Genomic DNA, 21750 nt, shown 5'->3' with positions numbered 1-21750 from the left:
GCGTGATAGCAGAGCGTGGGCAACGCTAACTCTTTCAAGACATACGGCAGGCGCGCCGGTGTGAGGGCAGCTCCAGAAAGGTGTTGGTGTGAGTTGCTGCCTGTTCCCTACACTTTACATCTATCAGCTTGGGCTGAAGGCAAGGTGGGAAGCAATGTCGCTTGCAATCACACCGGGCAGACAGGGTATACAAGAAAGCTCAAAGACATTCATTCAGTTTTTGAACTTTAGTGCTGTTGTAATTCTGCTAAAAAGTGACTTGGCTGAAGCTTGTGGTCAATAAACCATGCTTATACTTTATTGTAAGCACGTGTAATTGTTGCTGAGGAGCTTTGTTTTCGAACTCTAGTGTGTCATCACCTTCCTCCAAAGCAATGACGGACATGGCTGTTGGCCCAGCCGAGTGAGTGAAAACTTGCACTGTGGCACAGTTTGGCCGAAGGGATGTGGGTATCATGCAACAGAGGACATCCATTACCAGAAGCTTCCGCTGCACACGGCAAAATGTACCCTTATTGGACCACCCTGGGAAAATGTCTCAGCACAGCGTGGAACCTGGACATTGTGGTTCAATTGTACAGTATGTGCACCATTATATTAGCACACAGATCTCTCTGTTTGAAAATTGCAGGTTCATATACTAACTAAAAGTAAAGTATTGCAATAAATATGCAATGTATCACAACAGCATTATTCATGAATCTAATGTGATTTTTGGAGTGTTATTGTATATGGTAACTTGATGTTTTATGGTCAAAAAATGCATGGATTTATTCAAAAATACTTTATTTTTGTCAATGTGTTTGTCTTAGGGTCAATAAGGCTGATAAGTCTTTTAAAATATCAGATAATTTGTAACAAGGCAAAAAATTAATACTTCATGAAATTTGTGATATACTGTATATGTTACCTTAAAATATGTTTAACACACTTTTGTTAAAAATATTAAGAAGTGTACACACATGTATTCAAGGTGCAAGTAAAATGTTCTTACGTTTTGCTTGATGATAACATGATACTTTGTATAAAACTAACATGAATGCAAATAGTACATCTCTAAGAACATGGCGCATGTGTTTTTACACTTTTTAAAAGATTTTCCTGTCTTGTGGGCACTCATGTTTGTCACTGACCCAAATAATAAAATCAAACTCTCTAGAATGCGCAATCTCATAACGGTGATTGCATTTCTCCCCATATTTTCTATGAGAGAGTGTGCAGTAAATCAGGCAGTAATGAAGCAGGCCATAGGGACCTGGCCATTTATCTAAACCAGCCTCCATCCAACAAGTTGTATGCTTCTGTATAATCATGCAGTAAAAGTCCAGGAGGAAAGATGGGGAAGGGGGACCACGTTAAACACGCCCGATTACCAGAAATTATGATCTCCAATTAATTAAGTGCTCCAGGCAATTAAGTGTTCTGACAGTAGTAACGCGAGGCAGCTGGCAGGAAGAGAGCAGTTTCAACAGGGAAAGATCTGCAGGGTGCTACAAACATAGCACCTTACTAACATAATTAACCTCAATGCCATTCAGCCCCGCAGTCCACTTGCTTAAAAAAAAAAATGGCTATCTCGCAAATGAAAGCAGTCTCAGCCATTAGTTTTGTTGAGCTGATCAACAGAGGGCAACTTACATGGAACAAAATGGCATTTACCTCTTGTTGCTCAGCAGGGTGGCCATTTCCTCCACTGATCCTGGATTAAGAACTAATTTATTGGCTGTGAAAATGTTGCTGTGTATTTAACATCATGGTTAAGGATTAGTTGAGTGAATAAGGTCAAGAGCGATCTTCTTAACGTTTAATTTGGTAAATCTGATCAAATCTCAAATTAAGCCGGAACTCCATACTTTATAACTTCTCACGGTGGTTCACTTTCAATTGCAGGTAGTCACAGCACATTAATTACTCACATTGATAAAATAAATAAGAGACTTCTTTCAGAAACATTAAAAAAATCTTACTGGACATCAAATGTTTGTGTGAACTTTCACATTATTTCTAAAATAAAGGTTAAGATAAGTACACACATGTATTTAAGGTGTAAGGAAAATTGTTTATTTTTTCTTGTAAATTCGCAGATTTTTGCTTTGTATAAACAATGTTTACTCTTTCTCCGTGTTACCTGGAACAAGAAATTCCCATTTATTTGTCAGCAAAAGCATTTTGTGTCATCCGGAAGATGTTTACTCTTTGAATTCTTGGATTTGAGAACAATATAAGTCGACAACCTTTGTGGATATATGTTTGCTAAAAAGTATTTCCTACTCAAGCAAGGTGGTATTTGAATCTGGTCAAGCCTATCCAATAGAAGCAGACTGGGAGTGGCCTTGGACAGCAACATGCCCAGTGCATTATGGGTGTTGAAGTTTCCCCACCTATTTGGCAAAAGGGAAAACAGCCCTTTTTTTCTCTTTTGAGATTAGATTTTTTTTTTCTAGTCAGGTAGCACTGATTTTATTTTTTTGCCTTTCTACCACATAGACAAATAAGTATTTTAAAACTGGTAAAAAGTGGTATATAGTTTTTCAAAACCATATGAAAAACCATATGAAACCAACATGCTAAGAACTTGCCATTTGTGTTTTAAACTAAATTAAAAAATCCCCCCCCTCATATTAAGCTGAAACTACATGACTTCTCACGGCGGTTAATTTTCAACTGTAGATAGTCACAGCTCCATAAGTTCAGTTGTAGCCTGACTATTTACCACCCCATCAATGCCTGAAACGGCAGATCAATCCAAAACAGAAGCTGGAAGGCCAAAATAAGTCATCGGGCTGAACCGAAAAATATGAATAACAGTTTGTGACATAGACACTGGCCCATGGGGGATTTGACCAAAGAGTTGAGCAAAAGATTTGAGCCAGAGAGAATTTTTGTGTTCCTAAATATTTATGTAGAGGAGTAAACACATGTCAAAGCTGATCTTGCACTGGGGGAAAGAGCCACAAGCAGCACTTCCCCCACTAGTGCTCTCTGTACAAAGCTCTTAATTTATGATAATGTGCATCATCCTACAAACTCACTCAGAGAGAGGACACATAAATTTAGCCTCAGCAGTGCAGTCTTCTGTACTGTGTGTTCATAAACCATGGGAAGGTGTGACCTATGTCATCATTACAAAAGTTCTTAAAAGGGAATTCAGATAATGGATTCTGTCCACTGATAAAGGCATATATTTGCACTCTAGGCCTTACTTTAGCACCCAAATCACTAAATGACTTATGCAAATCGGGTATCTGTGGGCCTGTTCGAGTGCTAGGTTTTGGTGGATGCAGCAGACTATCACAATGTGTCGTTTTTTTTATTTCAATCCAAGGCACCTGAAACAAATCACATTAATTTATGATATTATAATTAAACACTTAATTAACACTTAATTAAGTTAATTAACACTTTCAGATGCCCAGAAAGCTACTAAAGACATATTTAATACAGTTCATGTGACTACAGTGGTTAAACCTTAATGTTATGAAGCGACGAGAATACATTTTGTGCGGCAAAAAAACCCCCCAAAATAGCAACTTTATTCAGCAATATCTAGTGATGGGCGATTTCAAAACACTGCTTCATGAAGCTTCGCAGCTTTATGAATCTTTTGTTTCGAATCATTGGTTCGGAGCATGTATCAAACTGACAAAGTCACACCCCCCAGTGGTGAATCATTGAAATTTCGAAACGTTTCGAAACACTTATGACATAACAAAGCTTTGTTTACTGAAATCAAGTAACTTTGGCAGTTTGATACACGCTCCGAACCAATGATTCGAAACAAAAGATTTGTAAAGCTTAGAAGCTTCATGAAGCAGTGTTTTGAAATCGTTCATCACTAGATATTGTTGAATAAAGTCGTTATTTTGTTTTTTTGGAGCACAAAAAGTATTCTCGTCGCTTCATAACATTAAGGATGAACCACTGTAGTCATATGAACTGTTTTAAATATGTCTTTAGTAGCTTTCTGGGCTTGTGAAAGTGTTAATTATCTTGTTGTCAATGCAGGCCTCACTGAGCCATTGGATTTTATCAAAAATATCTTAATTTGTGTTCCGAAGATGAACGAAGGTCTTACAGGTGTGAAATGACATGAAGGTGAGTTATTAATGACAGAATTTTCATTTTTGGGTGAACTAAATCCTTTAAGCACCAAATCAGCATAATCAGAAGAATCATGTGACACTAAAGACTGGAGCAATGGCTGCTGAAAAATCAGCTTTGGCATCACAGGAATAAATTACATGTTATTTTAAATTTTATTATTATTATAATAACATATTTCTCTTTTTACTGTATTTTTCATCAAGTAAATGTTGCCTTGGTGCACCTAAAGGCAGGAACACACCAAGCTAACGGTTGGCCGTCGAGCAGTTTTTGTTCGTCGGCCGACTAAGTTTTCTCAGTGTGTTCCGCACCGTTGGCTGAAGTTGGTCCTCATCTGCTTTTTTTCGACATGATTTGGCATGTTGAATTGCGTCGGACAGTTTGGCCATCTGATCATTCTGGGGTGCGTTTCCCAAAAGCACCGTTAGCCAACTAACATCGCAAGTTCCGTCATTACTTACATAGTTCAACGATTTGGTGTTTCCTGAAAAACTGTGGTTAGAAGCATAGTTTCCTGTTTTAATGACATGTGAACTTGATAAATCGTTATCCTGAGCAAAATAAGCAAGCTGACATCAAGTACAATGTATATCTTTTATTTCGAATATATACAAGTGTCATTTATATAATTTAGTTTGTTAAGAGATTTAAAGCACCGGTTTTGGAGAGTGCGCATGTGCATTCGTGCTCTAGTACGTAAGATCAAGCATTTGATTTAATCTGGAAATAAAGCAAAATAACTGAGGAAAATGAGAATTAGTCCTCTAATTCCATGTCTGTAATTTATAGCAGAACTTCTAGCATTAATTCGATCTCAAATGGATTCATTTAAAAAAGTTATTACTCCATCTGCGTGAAGTCATTCACCAATGTGGTTGAACGACAGGTTTGCGACAATACGGTTTCGGGAAACAGTTGTGACTAGCTAGTTGATTTGTTCAACGATGCATCGTACTATGGTAGTTCAGCAGCGAGTTACATCGTTGTTCGGGAAACGCACCCCTAATTGGCTGTTCAGCTACTGCCACCTGCTGGTACGGAAAGGCATTTCTTCTTACGCAGGCGCTGAACGGACATGCTACTTGGCCGTTGGGTGTCAAACATCGGTTCGGTGTGTCAGGGCAACTTTGGACCCAGACGCTGCCGACATGAGCCAACCCCGCAGTCTGCTTTCATCGCCACTAGTTTGTTGGCGTCGGCTTGGTGTGTTCATGCCTTAAGAGGTTTCTTTCAAAACCATTTAAAAATCTTACCAACCCCAAACTTCTGAACAGTAGCGTATTTTCACCTTATTTTGTGTTTTTACTTGATAGTTACACCACATGACACTTTTAGAGTCATTAAACTAAAACTTCTCAGTTTTTCAAAACTACATGAAACCACCACTTATACAACATTTACATTCTTAAGAACTTGGCATATGTGTATTTTAAAGTAAATTAAAACAATAAAAATAAACATTTCTTACATCATATGTCATTAACCCATGTACACAAACTTCTCTTTTGAATTATATTCCATTTACCGCCTACATTCTGCTGGTGTTGCACAAGCTAACTAGCTTTACTCTGAGAGAGGTCTATTTGATGTCTATTTGCATACAAACGCAACAATCAGCCCACACCAAGAAACTAACTCTCCCATTCGCCAGAGAAACACTTCTGTTCACTCCAAAGTAGTGCCTTTTTCCTTCCGGTGTTTTACGCCATAGCAGTTTTCAGGAACATTTGTCTCTAACACTACTAATCAAACAGCTCCACAGAGAAGCCTCAAGCACTGAACTTACCCCTCAAAATCCCTGTCAAAACCCAGCAGACCGAATTAAAAAAGACTAAAGAAAGAGGAAAATGATTTGGTGGCTCTGCATTTCGTTGAAGAACCATTGTGAAAGTCTATAAACTTTGCTATTGTTTTTGTATGAAGTAACTGAAAACATTTGCCAGAAGACTGAATATACTGTAAATCCTGGGCAAACATCAGTGCTCTAACTGTGAATAATGTGCTGTTGACTGTGCATAAAAACAGTTCCCACTGTGCAAGATAACACTGAGATTGTGGAGAATGTGTAAGAGACTCGGTGAGCATGTGCAGCTATGATTACATTAGGTGTTTGAAAACGAAAAAGGTCCAAAAGCGGGTACCAGATGCATGCCACAGCTGCTGCTTTACAACAAATCAGGGTAAGAAGTGAAAACAACAGACAAGCCACTGATGTCACATTAACAGGATTAGAGACCACTTCATGCAAAAAGGGGGATTAATTGAGCTGTGAATAAGTTTATCTGTATTGCACCGCATTCAAACAAGCAATGATAAGTCAGTGATGGGTGGACCAGGGAAAGCCAGTGCACAAAGGCTGATTATTGCCACTGTGCTTTGTGGGTCAGTTGTGATGCTGAGAGCACATGAGTGATAAGATGACGGGAAAGCAGGAAGCAGATCAGAGATAACAAGAGAATCTCCAGCAGGCAGCCTTCCTGTCTATTACTGAAAGGAATGAATGATATCTAGTTGCACTGTTCAAAAGTTCTGTGTTGTCTATATTGCCCAGAGGCGGAAACATGCTAACGCTATCAGTGCTGTTCCAAAGAATATGCAAAATAAGAGATTTGAACAAATGGCTTTGTATTTCCTGTTTGATGCTATAGAGAAAGATTACTGGATGTCACTGTGTGATAGCCTTTATTCCGAAACTAAACAGAACTGAAAAATACTGCCTCCACTTAAGCTTCCTTTTGGAAATTTGCTTATATGCAAATAATTATACAACCATTCAAAAGTTTGGGGTCTTTAAGATTTTGTAAAATTTTTGAGAGAAGTATCTTATGCTACATTTATTTGATGAAAAATCCAGTAAAAACATCTTTTAAATGACTCTTTTCCATTTTAATATATTTCAAAATGAATACAAGTTTTTGATTAATTTAATACATCCTTGCTGAATAAAAGTATTAATAAAAAGGGTTAGTTCACCAAAAAATGAAAACTATGTCATTAATCACTCACCCTTATGCCGTTCCACACCCGTAAGACCTTTGTTCATCTTCAGAACGCAAATTAAGATATTTTTGATGAAATCTGAGAGGTATCCAAAGCCAAAGTCATGTGATTTCAGCAGTTTGGTGGTTTGACGCGATCCGAATCATGATTCAACACAAGAGATTCATAACGCGTCGAAGCTTCATGAAGCAGTGTTTTGAAATCGGCCATCACTACATAAGTCGTTATTTAGTTTTTTTGGTCCACCAAAAATATTCTCGTCGCTTTATAATATTAATATTGAACCACTGTACTCACATGAACTGATTTAAATATGTTTTTAGTACATTAATGGATCTTAAGAGAGGAAATGTCATTGCTGCCTATGCAGGCCTCACTGAGCCATCAGATTTTAACAAAAATATCTTAATTTGTGTTCCGAAGATGAACGAAGTTCTTACAGGTGTGAAATGGCATGAGGGTGAGTAATAAATGACATTATATTCATTTTTGGCTGAACCTTTTAAACTAAGTAGAGAAATTAGTTTGCTGAATGCTGTCAAGATATCTTTTGATGTCAAGATGACTTTTGAAGTCAAGATGAATCGAAATTTTAAATTCTACAACGAAGATCTGAAATCCTCTAATGAAGCTATGAACATTATGATCAATTATAATTTTAACTCAGGATCCAACAGGTTAACATAAAAATTGCATTAAGGACACTTTGAACACACACTGACAGTCTTACATCAAAGGTATTTATAGAAGGAAATCCAGATGTTTAGTAAGACGTGACCAGTTTAAAATAAGGTTGAAAAGAGGTTTTCAATAAATGTAGGCTCTTTTCTTTGGAAGAAAGTAAATGGCATTAGATACATAACAGGTGTTTTTTTCCCCATTCTGCTCCCTAGTGGCAAACAGAGCAGTAAATGAGATGTTTATATAAGAACAATGAAAATATGAATGCTATGATCCTGTCTCTGCAGATAAATAAACTGCTAAATAATGTACAATGTGCATTCTTCCTATCTTAAAAGATTCCTAGACTGACTCGCTGGCCTCATTTGAAGTTTCCCCCCAGCTCACTGGGGGACTGCCATGTCTCTATAGAGACCAAAGTCTCATGCTCATTCTCTAATCGCACAGAGGCGTATGACCCTGAGGATGAGGAGAAAAGAAGAAGAAATTACTTTCATTAAGAAATTCAGATTTCTTCCATCCTTTTGATCTTGTGCCAGAAGAACATTTATGCTGATGAAATGCATAAATAAAGTTCTTAAATTATCCCAGCTCTCTTTAGCGCATGGATCCAAGTTGGAAAACTTCCAGAGGAAGCAAGTACAATCATTCTGAGAGCTGATCAGTGTACTGGGGGTGATTCAAAAGATGGCCTGAGTCACCGATACTTCAAGTGATTCATTCGTTGAAGAAAGCACACAGACAGACATAATAGTCTGACGGTGTTCTTTGGAACAAAGGTTAACTGTTGCTTTGTTGCCCATTTCCTATCATTCTGAAGTTCAGCTGAACAGAGCAACTGTATCAAATATATGAACTAACTCAGTGTCTCTCTCAGTATAGTGCATTGTGGCTTGAAGTACAGGGAGAGAACACAGTCAGTCATTCAGTGACCTCAAAGATTCACAGATTCAAAATGAAAAAAACTATCAACTCACCTTCATGGCATAATAAAATGTCTTTTTTTCTGTGGGAGAAAAAAATGACATCTTGAAAAATGCCAATACAATGAAAGTGCCATTTGGACTTCAACATTCTTAAAAATATCTTATAATGTGCTTGACACTGAAAAAAAAAAAAGAAAAAAAGAGAGAGATTCGGATGAGATTTGCATTTTTTGATGAACCATCCCTTTAATATCTGAAAAAAAAAAAAAAAAAAAAAAACAGCAGCAGTCAGAAAACCTGCACTGCTATGGTGTTGAAATTTATTATTAAAGATTTATTATTTTCAATTTGCCTATGCTCCCCTGAATATTCAGATGATGCTGTGAATCTGTGCCCTCTATTGAACTCCAAGCTGGCACCGTGCCCCAGTTGCAGCGGTAAGTGCAGATGATTTAGTAACGGTTTACTGAAAAGCTGTAGGAGTGGTAAAGGTGGTTTTGGCTTTGGTGACAGTCCTGGAAATTTCTCTTGATTTCTCTAATCCATTCTTGAGCAGTGGGCAACCAAGAAAGTCAGAGAAACCTCAGTGTTAGGACTAGTGGTTATAATGTGGAGAACTTGGCATTTCCTACAGTATCAGCTACCTATGATGCAACATAGGCTGTCATATAGTCCAAATAAACTTTGTCACCCAAAATATGAAAAAAAAAAAAACCAAACATAACATTAGTTTTTCCTGAAATGGCTGACATAAAACCAGCGTGAGGTAGAAAGTTACATGTTAGATTAATGGTTCAGCATATTTCATATTTGTAAGGAATTATGTACAGTCAGACCGAAGCTTCGTGTTGGGGACCCGATCAACCAATCAGGTTTTATTTTGAGAGCATGATCAACTGGCTGTATATTAACCCACTGATTACATGGCTGCTTCCAAATTAAAATAATTCATGGACAAGGAACATGGAATGTTAAGTTAATAATAAAAATTATGTGGTCAGTTATACAGTGTTGCCCTGATCAATGGTCATTATTAAGAAATATCTGACAGCTGAATGCCGCAAATGGCCAATCAAAATCAAGTATTTGAGAGAGCTGTCTAATAAATCAATATACATGATACTTTGGCAATTGCATTTGTCGTGAAGTGTATCCAGTACTCATCAGTCATCAGAAACATTTTCAAGCACCAGAGATGCCCGTGCGATGACCTTTAATTTGGCCCGCCAAAGAAGAGAGAGAGAGAGAGAGAGAGAGAGAAAAAAACATGCCACTGAAGCATATCTTAATTTCCAATTTGTTTTAACATTTTTTAATTGAAATGTAGTGAATACACTGTAAGTGAATTTGATTTAAAAAAAATTACATTTTAATATATATAGCTGGATTTAGAACATTTAATTTGTTAAACAAATCTAACCAATATTAACAATATTCTGGCTTCTTTGAAATTTGCATTGTCTGTATAAAAGAAGACTAAAGAAAGTGCTGGCTCAGTAATACAGTGGTTTCTTAAAAGAGAAAAAGGGAAACACTGCGGCCACAACAGAATTGTAAGTAGGCTACACGTGCCATTGGAAATGGAAATAACACAAGTACAAACGGGAAACAATGATGAAATAAAAGGCAGTTTGAGGAATGGCCTGGTTTCTTTGTGAGTTGGGCTAATACTTATTTTTAGTGCTTACCGACTCAGGGTTTCAAAATTTTATACTTACAGTAAAGATTGATCAAAGAGAAATGGACTTTTCTGCACTTTTGCTTTTGTCAACTTAGAAGTGGGTCAGTATGTGGTCTATATAAACACCACAATCAAATAAAGAATCCTTTTATAACAATATATCTATTTTTTTTTTTTTTATACAAAGCCTGCTCTCTTACATATAAAAAGCCATGGTTGAAAAAGGTCAGACCAGGTTATTGGTGGTTGAGCGTGAACTAATTTGATTGACAGGTCTTCCAAATATGTGGTTGTCATAAAGGTGTGAAAGAGTTTGTGACATCACAGCCTTTAACACTTTGTGATGATATTTATTTAAAATATGTTTGTGGATCTTTCTGGACCCAACAAATGTCTGGCTAGAACTACACCATCTGTTCTAAAAAGCATCTTTCTCCATTGATGGCCATTGCAATATTCGCTGTGTACAAAATTAGAATGGGAATGCTAATAGCCAGCTTAGTCCATTCATTATAGACCTAGAACTAAATGAATGTTATACTCTTCATGTAATCCCTTTTTGTTTCCCACACAGAGTAGTTCAAAACATGAATTAATTTTTTTTTTTTTTTGTAATAATGACAAGCAAAATTTGGTTTTCAAACTTTAAATGTCTACTAGCATTATGTAGATGTTGCACAACACTCAGATGTGGGAAAACATGATCAGAAAGTTTTTAAACTTGAAGAAACTCCTAACTTCTAGTTCAATGAGAAATGCAAATTTTCTTGTCTTACTGTAACTGTCACTAATTTCCTTTTCTCTTATTGTTCGCCTGAGGAAATGAGAGAATTTTCAACAGATATTTTCAGCAACAAAAAAAAAAAAGGGAGAAGGTGGACGGTGGAGGGAGAAAAAGGAGGCCCTGATTTGCTTTCCAATCTACAAAGGAAAGTAATCCTATCTGGCAGTCTAATGTGATTTTAATACTCGTGTTACATCTCAAGTGTGATTTGCCCGTGTGAATGCTTATCAGATGTGTGAGATGGAGTTGAACGTGACGCTTGGTCCTTTGCATGCGAGGCCACTGTTTGTCTAATCTTTATGCCTCTTATGGATTTGACTACCAAGCTAACAAGTGTGAAGCAGCTCATCAGGGAAGAATGAGCAGTATGACAGGAATAGGTGAATGATTATGAAAAGAGCAACGGTTTGGGTAACATTTCTGAAAGAACCTAAATCCAGGTTTTACACAGAGCCAGATGCTCCTGGCAGATCTTAGACAAGTCCTCTGAACATGGAGCTAATGAGAGCTGAAGCTAGCTTCATATGAAGACAAGGAAACTAGAGCTTCAAAGAGCATGCAAACTAGTGCCGCTGAAGTATTTCCTCTTAGATATACGTGTGTAGAAATGTGCAGAGCGACGATTAAACTAACAGTATGATCAACAGATGAGGTTGCAATGTGTCATTGTATATATATATTTATGTGTTTTTTAATTATTATTTATTTTTTATGCTTATGTACACTACCTTTTTTAAAAGTTTGGGGTCAGTGAGATATTTTATCTTTTTATATAAAATCACTGTTGGGCAGAAGCCCAAAAAAATAGAAATGCAGGACTGAATGTGAAAACAAACATGAATGCAACCATGTAGTCTAATCTATGCTATATTATGTGCAAAAAAAAGGGTCAAATCCCATTAGGCCTACATTCACATTAGGCCTAACATTGTAACACTACAATCTAAAAACAAAATGTTTTTAAAGCAGAAGTTAAATACACTGAACTAAAAATGAAAATAAATAAAAACAAAAGCACAGACTAATTATTAGGCTATTTTGATTACCCTACAATAGTCACTTTACAATTACTGCCATCATAAAAATACATAGTTGTAGGTTTGAAATTCTACATATGGCACATTTATGTTCACCAACAAAAACAAATATTCAACAAATATTTTTAGCAAAATGTATATTTTAGTCAGAATTATTGCACTCGTATTCCGCGTGTATGCACGCGGTGACGCTCGTTCAGGGAAGTTTGTGCTTACAGAAGGCTCGTCTACTGACAGCAAAATGGAAATATTTTCTCGACTTTCTAACATTTACAGACAGAGAATATGTCTGTGAAATGTAAGTTATGCACTGAGGAAATTATTGGATGTCACTTCAGCTTATATTATTAATAGAGGAATGTTTGTCCGCACCAATCGCTGCACAAGTTAAAGTTAGGTATGATGACGAAAGCACGTTAGTGCTAGCCCTCCCGAAACCCATAGAGATTGCATTGGAGTGCCTGCAGTTTGAAAAGTTCTTTGAATGGAAGTCTATGAGAGCACTCGGGGCAATTCTCGGCCAGAGCGAAATCGCCCAAAAAGAAGGCGGTACTCCACAGAACGTGACTCGATGCTGATTGGACTATAGCCTATATATCAAGGCAGAACAGTGACATCTAGCGTAACACTGTGGTTGAATGTGATTGAAAAAATCCATCCCTTTTGCACTTCGGTGGTGCGTCGTCCTATCGCCATAATGAAGAAACCGCCTGTGGCGACCAGGGCGGGCGAGAGCCATGAGGGAACGGCGCGAGGCCGGTGGCGCGAGTGTCAACGAGCTTCACCTGGGAGGCGCACCGGCCTTGAGTCCCTCACGGAGGAGCTGCGGGAGCATAAAAGGCTACAGTGAAGGACGAGAGAGGACCAGGCCTGGACTTTATTTTATGTTTTATTATGTTTGTGTGGCCGGCAGACGTCCGCGAGGGTCTGCCGGCATTACTTCCGTTTTGTTGTTTGTTTATTTTGAGATTAAAGTTTTGTTGAATGTTCGCCGGTTCCCGCCTCCTTCTTCCCACAACTACTTACCATATTACATTGGTGCAGAAACCCGGGAGGAGGGGGGACATGCTGTCGGAGAGCCCTCGCTGCTGAGGGGGATCGCGGTGCTGCAGAGTTCGGGCAGCGCGGGAGTGGGAAGACCGCAAGAGGCTGCCCGAGGCGGTGGTGCTGGAGCCTAGTGAAAGGTGGGACGGAGAGCGGATGCTGTGCTCCTGGGACGAGGTGGGGTGGCTGCCATCCAGGAGGGAGCGGAGGAGTCGCCGCCGTCCTTCGTGGGCCGGAGCCTGCTGCCGTCCGCCATTAAGGGGAGGAGCAGGGAACGGGGGACTCGCTGCCGACTGCCCTTCCGTCTCCTTTCTCTCGTCTCGTCGGTCCTTACCCCCAGGTGCTGCGGCCGCCGAGACAGGCCCCGGGGGAGTAGAGCGCAGTCTCGGGAGTAACCCCCGGCCTGCGAGGAGCGATGGGGGTATGTGGCGACCAGGGCGGGCGAGAGCCGTGAGGGAACGGCGCGAGGCCGGTGGCGCGAGTGTTAATGAGCTTCACCTGGGAGGCGCACCGGCCTTGAGTCCCTCACGGAGGAGCTCCGGGAGCATAAAAGGAGGAGCGACTACAGTGAAGGACGAGAGAGGACCAGGCCTGGACTTTATTTTATGTTTTATTATGTTTTATTACTTCCGTTTTGTTGTTTGTTTATTTTGAGATTAAAGTTTTGTTGAATGTTCGCCGGTTCCCGCCTCCTTCTTCCCACAACTACTAACCATGTTACACCGCCCCTAAGCCCTAACACTCAAAATAATTAATTGGTTTGAATAGGAAAAACTTAAATTAAACAAATTAGTTCAGTAAAATTAAATTTTATGAGTATTTAGCACTTTATTTTACTTTCAATTTACAGAACTGATATATTTTAAGAAAACTGAACTGTTTAATTTTGAGTTTTATAAACGTATTTCTTTTAATTTAGACAAACTTAAGTTTAACTGAAACTGGGCTGGGATTTCTATTTTCCAGCATGCTTTACCCATTTGTTAAGTTAAATTAGAATTTCTGTTAATGTGGCTTAGTTTGTTATTAAATGCTTTATATTGCTGCACTCATTCAGCAAGTGCTGCATGTTATTGTTAACATGTTAGCGAATTAACAAGTTAGCATTTTCTAAAGTAGCTTGTTATAGCTAGTTAAGTTTACACTAATGAAAAAATTCACATTGAGGTTACATGTAAATTTCAAATTAAGAATTAAAAATGTATGAGTAAAAAATAAAACTCTGCCAGTTCTGCTTACTTAAACTTTGAATTTCTTAACTTAAAAATGTTGACAATGATCGATTCCTTCAAATTTTTTGAGTTTGGCCAACTTATTTGAGTTTACAGTGCATATTTTATCATTTTTATTTATTTTCATAAATCATTACTATCAGTCAGCCTTAAAATCTTTCTGATGGTTTTGCAAAAACTTAAGCTTGTGACTAAACCTCATAACTCCATATGATCCTCAAACCATCAGTCAAACAGTAACCCCACCCGCTTCTATCGTGAATGAAGTGCCACATGCCGTCTGGACCGTCTCTGCTTGTTTGAAATATATACTGTATATAAGACTAACGTTTTAATTATTTAAGGATCTTGAGTATCTTAGTCTAGCATTTGTCATTGAGTCATAGCTAGTACTGTTTTATATAGTCAGTGCATAGCAGTTTCGTCTTTAATAACATGAGATTTTGGCCAAATTAAAGAAAAAAACAGTTTGACCGCATAGCTACAGGAAACTTTATAACCTGAAAGTTGATAAAAACCTAAGGCAATGCACTTTCAGCCTCAGATATGGGCATTCTGATGATAGACAAAACATGTATGTCCAAAATGTATGTAACTCCATTTGGAGCTTGACTTTGATTATATGTTAATAATATAATGACACATGCAAGTGTCTGACTATTTACGCAGCCACAATATCAACTTTGACTATTTAAAAATACAGAGTTTTTTCTATTTCTTGAAAAGTAGCATTTTTGAAGACACAAAGGTTTCAATGTTTCTTACAGTGGAAAACAATGAGAGAGAAGGAAAAATAATAAGTCAATGCTTTTGTGTTCTCTCGCAAATGTTTTGTGTTCCCCCGCAAAAGTTTGCGTTCACTCGGAAAAACATTTTAAGCTCTTTGCGAGTGAAAAAGTTTCTCAACAGAATGCAAACATTCGAGTCCTGCCCAGTCATGTTTTGGATGAAAAAAAAAAAAATCTGTCAAATCTGCATCACCCTATCTAATGAAGCCAAAAAAATAAAAACTCACACAAACATTCATCAACATTAGAAATTATGTATGTACCTACTGTGTACCGAGCAGATATTTTGCATGACTAAGAACTTAATCTCAACTATTAGTGTACTAGACCCAGTGTATGCATAAAGAGCGTGCAGCAGATCACACTCACAATATAGCAGGGTTCGCAGTAAGCCTTCTTTTCCACGGCATAAAAGGGCTTCCCTCTGAGCTTGGAGCCACAGGTCATGCAGATGAAGCATTCCACATGGAAGACCTGGTCCATGGCGGTACAACCCGTCCCCTCACCAACCACATTCTCCCCGCAGCTTGCACACCGACCTGCAAAATACAGCATTGGAATTACTATAACAAACATATTCAAAATGATAAAAAAATAAACATAACATGGTGAGAGAGATTTAAAAAAGACTCTAGAGGTGAAGGTTAAATGGATAATATACAGTGTAAACAGCATCATTTGCCACTTTCATAAAAAACAATTCTAATTAAGAATAGCTATTCAAGTGGAGATATGGGTTATTCACCCTTTGCTCTCCTCCAGACTACAAGGTTTCTGTCTATTTTTTTTCAAAGGAGATTAGATGTTTCAACTATAAAGCAGACTAACACTACAGGTTTCAGGTTCAGAGATAATCTTGAATAAACAGTGTGTTTGTCGCCTCTTTCAAGCCAACTCTTCTTTGTGGTACAACCAATGATAACAATCTACACTACTGAGTAATTGCAAGTCTTGTGGATAAAAAGAATTAAAAGAGTCAATGTCAAAAGAAACAGAATATGAGGAGCATTTCTAAAGTTAGGATGATACCATCTCCAGGGAATTTACCCCTTTAAAGTGTTTGGATTTTTTTTTTCCTTTTTAAAAAGGGCGAAGCGATCGGTTGCCCTACAATTGTAGAAATCTAAGGCGCTTAATAAGGTCAGTCACTTAATAGAGACTGAGCTGATTTTTTCTCTTTGTGAAGAGAATGAAGATCAATGCATTACCGCTTGCGCAAATACCACCCACCATCTGTCAACTCACCCGTCACAACATGCTAAAACACATGCAACTTATCAGTCAGACGATGTCAGACGCGTAAAGAGCAGGGATAGCTCATATTCAAAACCAATCACTATTAAATTCCATCGCACCTCTTCAGACCAACCTTCCTAATAGCCACATATAATATCTCCACTGGATTGAGAATAGGATTAAGCACATTGACACACACACAATCTTTTTATGATAGAATGAAACTTTGGAAGTGGCAAGAGCACAATCTTTGTGTTATAGGGCATCTGGTATAGCACCGAAAAAAGATCCTGATTGCATATTGTGTGACACGGCATTTGGATATCTGTAATTGAGTTGAAGCTATCTTTAATTGAGCTTAAGATGTCTCCAACTCAATGCAAAGATATCTTCAAACCAATTAATGACGCTAGCAGTTTAATTAGCAGTATCAGGAAATAATGCGCTTTAGAGCCATATCTTGTGGTGTTTTCCTTTTTACACATCTGAGGACAGATACGATCTCAAAAAAAAGAGAGAATGTGAGATATTATGAATTAATTTACTTAACTTTAGTTCTGTAGTTCCTCATTTTTCTTTTCTCTTTCTTTTGTGCTTCATTTAAGCCTGTTTTTAGAAATGATACACTCTCTGACTGCAATGAGAGCCAGAGTTCAAGCTTGTCACAGACAAAAGGCGAAGCAGTGAGCAGGAGAAATATCAGACACGCTCCCATTTTCACTGCTGAAGCTGTCGGCGGCATCAACAAAACAGACTGAACTTTTCCGCTCTTCAGATTAGATATCAAAGCTGAGCTGAATATGAGCACCTCTTCTCAACAAAGTTTTAATCGTAGATAATTCTCCTCGTGTGTGTGAATTAACACAGGGATTTCTGTTCAGTTCGATCGATGCATTGCGAAGATCAGTGCTTTTATCTTGTTTTCCAGCAAAAAAAAAATCTAAAAATTATTAAATAAGATAAATTTACTTATGATGCAAAACTGTGAGATTAAAAGAATACATTTTGAATTAAAGGGATAGTTAAAGATACCCAAAAATTAAAATTCTGTCATTAATCACTCACCCTTTCAAACCCGTAAGACCTTCGTTCATCTTCAGAACACAAATTAAGATATTTTTGATGAAATCTGAGAGGTATCAGACTCATCTATAGACAGCAATTTAACAGACACTTTCAAAGTCCAGAAATGTACTAAAGACATTGTTAAAAATACTTTGAGAGAATACTTTGAGAATGACACAGAAGAGAAGATATTGTTGAATATAGTCATTATTTTTATTTTGTTTTTGTATACAAAAAGTATTCTCGTCACTTCATAAAATTAAGGTTGAACCACTGCAGTCACGTTGACTGTTTTAACAATGTCTTTAGTACCTTTCTGGACCTTGAAAGTGGTGGTTAAATTGCTGGACGAGTCATATAACAGACCACTGTAAATATCGGAAAAAGAAAAAAAAAAAAACATTTTGCTTATCAAGTAAATGTACTCTACTATTCAAAAGTTTGGGGTCAGGGTTTTTGTAATTTTATTTCACAAGAATGCATTAAATTGATCAAAATTGTATTTCAAATAAATGCTGTTCTTTCTATTCATTAAAGAATCCTGAAAAATGTATCACTGTTTCCACAAAAATATTAAAGGATTAGTTCACCTTCAAATTAAAATTTCCTGATAATTTACTCACCCCCATTTCACCCAAGATGTTCATGTCTTTCTTCAGTCGAAAAGAAATTAAGGTTTTTGATGAAAACATTCAAAGATTTTTCTCCATATAGTGGACTTCAATGGATCCCAAATGGTTGAAGGTCAAAATTACAGTTTCAGTGCAGCTTCAAAGCGTTCTACACGATCCCAGACGAGGAATAAGGGTCTTATCTAGAGAAACCATTGCTCATTTTCTAAAAAAATAAAATAAAATATATAAGTTTTAACAATAAATGCTCATCTTGAACTAGCTCTCTTCTTTTTCTCTATTAGAATTCTGGCAGTGTAGACACTTCTAAGTGTATTACTGCCCTCCACAGGTTAAAGTTTGAACTAACTGTTATATACTTGCACTAGCATATTGTATATGACAATTTAGTTCAAACTTTGACCTGTGGAGGGCAGTAATACACTTAGCAGTGTCTACACAGCTGGAATCCAAATAAAGAAGAAGAAGAGAGCTAGTTCAAGATGGGCATTTATGGTTAAAACATATAAAATTTAATTTTTTTTTAGAAAATGAACAATGGTTTCTCTAGATGAGACCCTTATTTCTCGTCTGGGTTTGCTGTAAACTGTAATTTTGACCTTCAGCCGTTTGGGCTCCATTGAAGTCCACTATATGGAGAAAAATCCTGGAATGTTTTCATCAAAAACCTTAATTTTTTTCGACTGAAGAAAGAAAGACATGAACATCTTGGATGACATGGGGGTGAGTAAATTATCAGGAAATTTTAATTTGAAAGTGAACTAATCCTTTAAGCAATACAACTATTTGCAACACTGATAAATAATAAGAAGAAATGTTTCTTGAGCACCAAATTAGCATATTAGAATGATTTCTGTAGGATCATGTGACACTGAAGAATGGCTGCGGAACATATTAAAATAGAAAAATGTTATTTTAAAGTGTAATGTTACTACTATTTTGGGTCTATATTACTATTTTGGATCAAATACATGCAGTCTCGGTGAGCATAAGAAATTTTATATTTATATTTGTAAAAATTCTTACCAACCCCAAACATTTGAGTATCTTGTTTTTTTTTTTTTTTTTATCTTTTATTTATCTTTTTTATTATTATTATTATTGTTATTATTATATTATAGTTTTAGTTTATAATTATAGTATAATTATTAGTATATTATAGTTTGCAGTGTGTGAAGACAAAAGTGCTTTATGATTGATTCTGTAGGTAGCGGAATAACAGCCATACAGACCATTACTTCAATTAAAGGCACTGTGAAATGATCCGACACAAGGTTTCCATGAATTGTCACACCTGTCTACGAAACAACAGCATGAAAAATTAATGTCATGTTGATTAATAATTACCACTTAGCTCTGTGTTGTGTGCCCCATGTTGAACTGTCACTAAAACTAATGTGAGCTACTTCACTGACACTGATCTTTAGATAATTTCCACTCCATCCCCGCTGAGCTGTACCTGCAGCAGGGTTCCACTGAGGAACAGCACAGAGCAGGCGGAGGAAATAAAGTGGAGCCGTCTGCCTGCCGCAGCTCCCCAGGGGACCTGTGGGGGTGGGTGGAATCCCAGGCAAAGGTAATCACTTCAGATGGGCTGAAACAAGAGCGGCTCTGGATCACAGGCCCCTCTGAGCCAAACAAGTGTGTGAGAGAGACAAGCACAGAAAAAGAGAAGAGAGAAAGTGAGAGTGGGAAATGCAGCCAAGGAATGAGCGCAGGTCACCCTCAAAGCCTGAGTGGAGGAAACCGTTCGGAAATCCTCTTTACCCTTAGTGGAGTGGGAATGACTTGGACTCACAGGATGTACAAAGAAATCCTCAAATGCCTTTAGAGCATATAAGGTCACTTTTGTCAAGTGAAGAACCAGTTCAGTAAAACCGGACCATCTAACACTCAAATCTGGTAGCAACTACCTATCTAACCTCAAAACAATTACCTACAGTTTTATGTACTGTACTAACTATCCTTTATGCCCTATATCTTAAAATAAGCCTCACTTTTACAGATACATAACTTTGCCATAATTAAGTTGAAAACTAGACTTAGAAAAGCTAAATGAGCTGAATGTTTGCTAAATAAAACATTAAAACGACCTCAAGCTTAAATATATTGACAAATAACGAAGTTATGTTATCACAAATTATAGAGTTTACAATTATCCCAGTTAACATTAATCAGCAACAAGTTTAATTTAGTCACATTTTTTTCAGTGTTAGTGCTTTTAAAACTGGGGTCAGGGGAAGGGGTTCTATAGAGAGTCTGCATAAAATCTGAGAGGAAAAAAATACAAAGTGTGTTTTTAGGCCTGTCAAAGTTACTGTATTATCTTAAGATATCCATTCAGTGCTTAATACACTAATTTTTATATATTTGCTAATTTCGTATTACAATTTTTTCTGCTTTCTAATGGTTAGAAATACAGAGATTAAATCACAATTATTTGATTTTATTGACAGCCATTGATTCATATATATATATATATATATATATATATATATATATATATATATATATATATATATATATATATATATGCGCTGCACCGCTAAAGATAGGCACCAAGTCTATTTTTTGCGGATGCTGTGTCCCAGCTGCGCAACTCAAATACAAAATAAAGTAAAAAAAATAAAAATAAAGTAAAATTTTTTTATTTTTTATTTTTACTCATTTTTCACATCACTAGGAGGCCAGAAATTGACAACAAAAGATTCGAAGTTGAAAAACTTAAAAAAAAAATGTGTCTTAAATGTATGCATCCATAACTGGACTTTTAAGTGTATTAACTTTGTCTGTAGGCTACAGCAAAATAAAATATGGCATAGCAATAAACACAATTAAACTGAGCCATTAAAGACACAAAAAAAAAAAAAAAAAAAAAAAATTAAGAAAACAATGTCAGACAGGCAAACCGAGTTATTTCGTGAATCCTGCCGCTTCGCTTCTGAAATTACAACTTAGAGCAGTTCCTGGAGGCCCCCCAATACTGCACATTTTGCATGTCTCCTTTATCTGACACACCCATTTCAGGTCTCTCTACTAATGAGATTGTGATCTGAATCAGGTGTGTTTGATTAAAGGGTTAGTTCACCCAAAAATGAAAATTCAGTCATTAATGACTCACCCTCATGTCGTTCCAAACCCGTAAGACCTCCGTTCATCTTCGGAACACAGTTTAAGATATTTTAGATTTAGTCCGAGAGCTTTCTGTCCCTCCATTGAAAATGTATGTACGGTATACTGTCCATGTCCAGAAAGGTAATAAAAACATCATCAAAGTAGTCCATGTGACATCAGTGGGTTAGTTAGAATTTTTTGAAGCATCGAAAATACATTTTGGTTAAAAAATAACAAAAACTACGACTTTATTCAGCATTGTCTTCTCTTCCGGGTCTGTTGTATATCCACTTTCACTCCACAGTGACGCTGCTTCTTCTTTTATTATTACATGTCGCGGATGTCCTAATCGCGTCACTGTCCGGAGCAGAAGGGGGCGGTAATGGAAAAGAAAAGAATGGAAAAGAAAAGAAAAGAAAAGAAAAG

General features: G+C 37.2%; 1 protein-coding gene across 4 annotated transcripts in view; it reads right to left on the bottom strand.

The window, feature by feature from the left end:
• Nucleotides 1-21750, bottom strand: part of lpp (LIM domain containing preferred translocation partner in lipoma) — a 231867-nt gene that overhangs the window by 12439 nt on the left and 197678 nt on the right. For all 4 annotated transcript variants that reach the window (XM_067374511.1, XM_067374514.1, XM_067374512.1 and 1 more), the window contains one exon: nucleotides 15647-15816. In XM_067374511.1, the coding sequence (XP_067230612.1) occupies nucleotides 15647-15816 (170 nt within the window). The remainder of the gene's footprint in view (nucleotides 1-15646; nucleotides 15817-21750) is intronic.

This window comes from Chanodichthys erythropterus, chromosome 21 (genome assembly GCF_024489055.1).
Source record: "Chanodichthys erythropterus isolate Z2021 chromosome 21, ASM2448905v1, whole genome shotgun sequence".
NCBI classification, from domain to species: domain Eukaryota; kingdom Metazoa; phylum Chordata; class Actinopteri; order Cypriniformes; family Xenocyprididae; genus Chanodichthys; species Chanodichthys erythropterus.
Note: the sequence above shows the minus strand (reverse complement) of the source record. Positions and strands in the feature narration are given on the sequence as shown.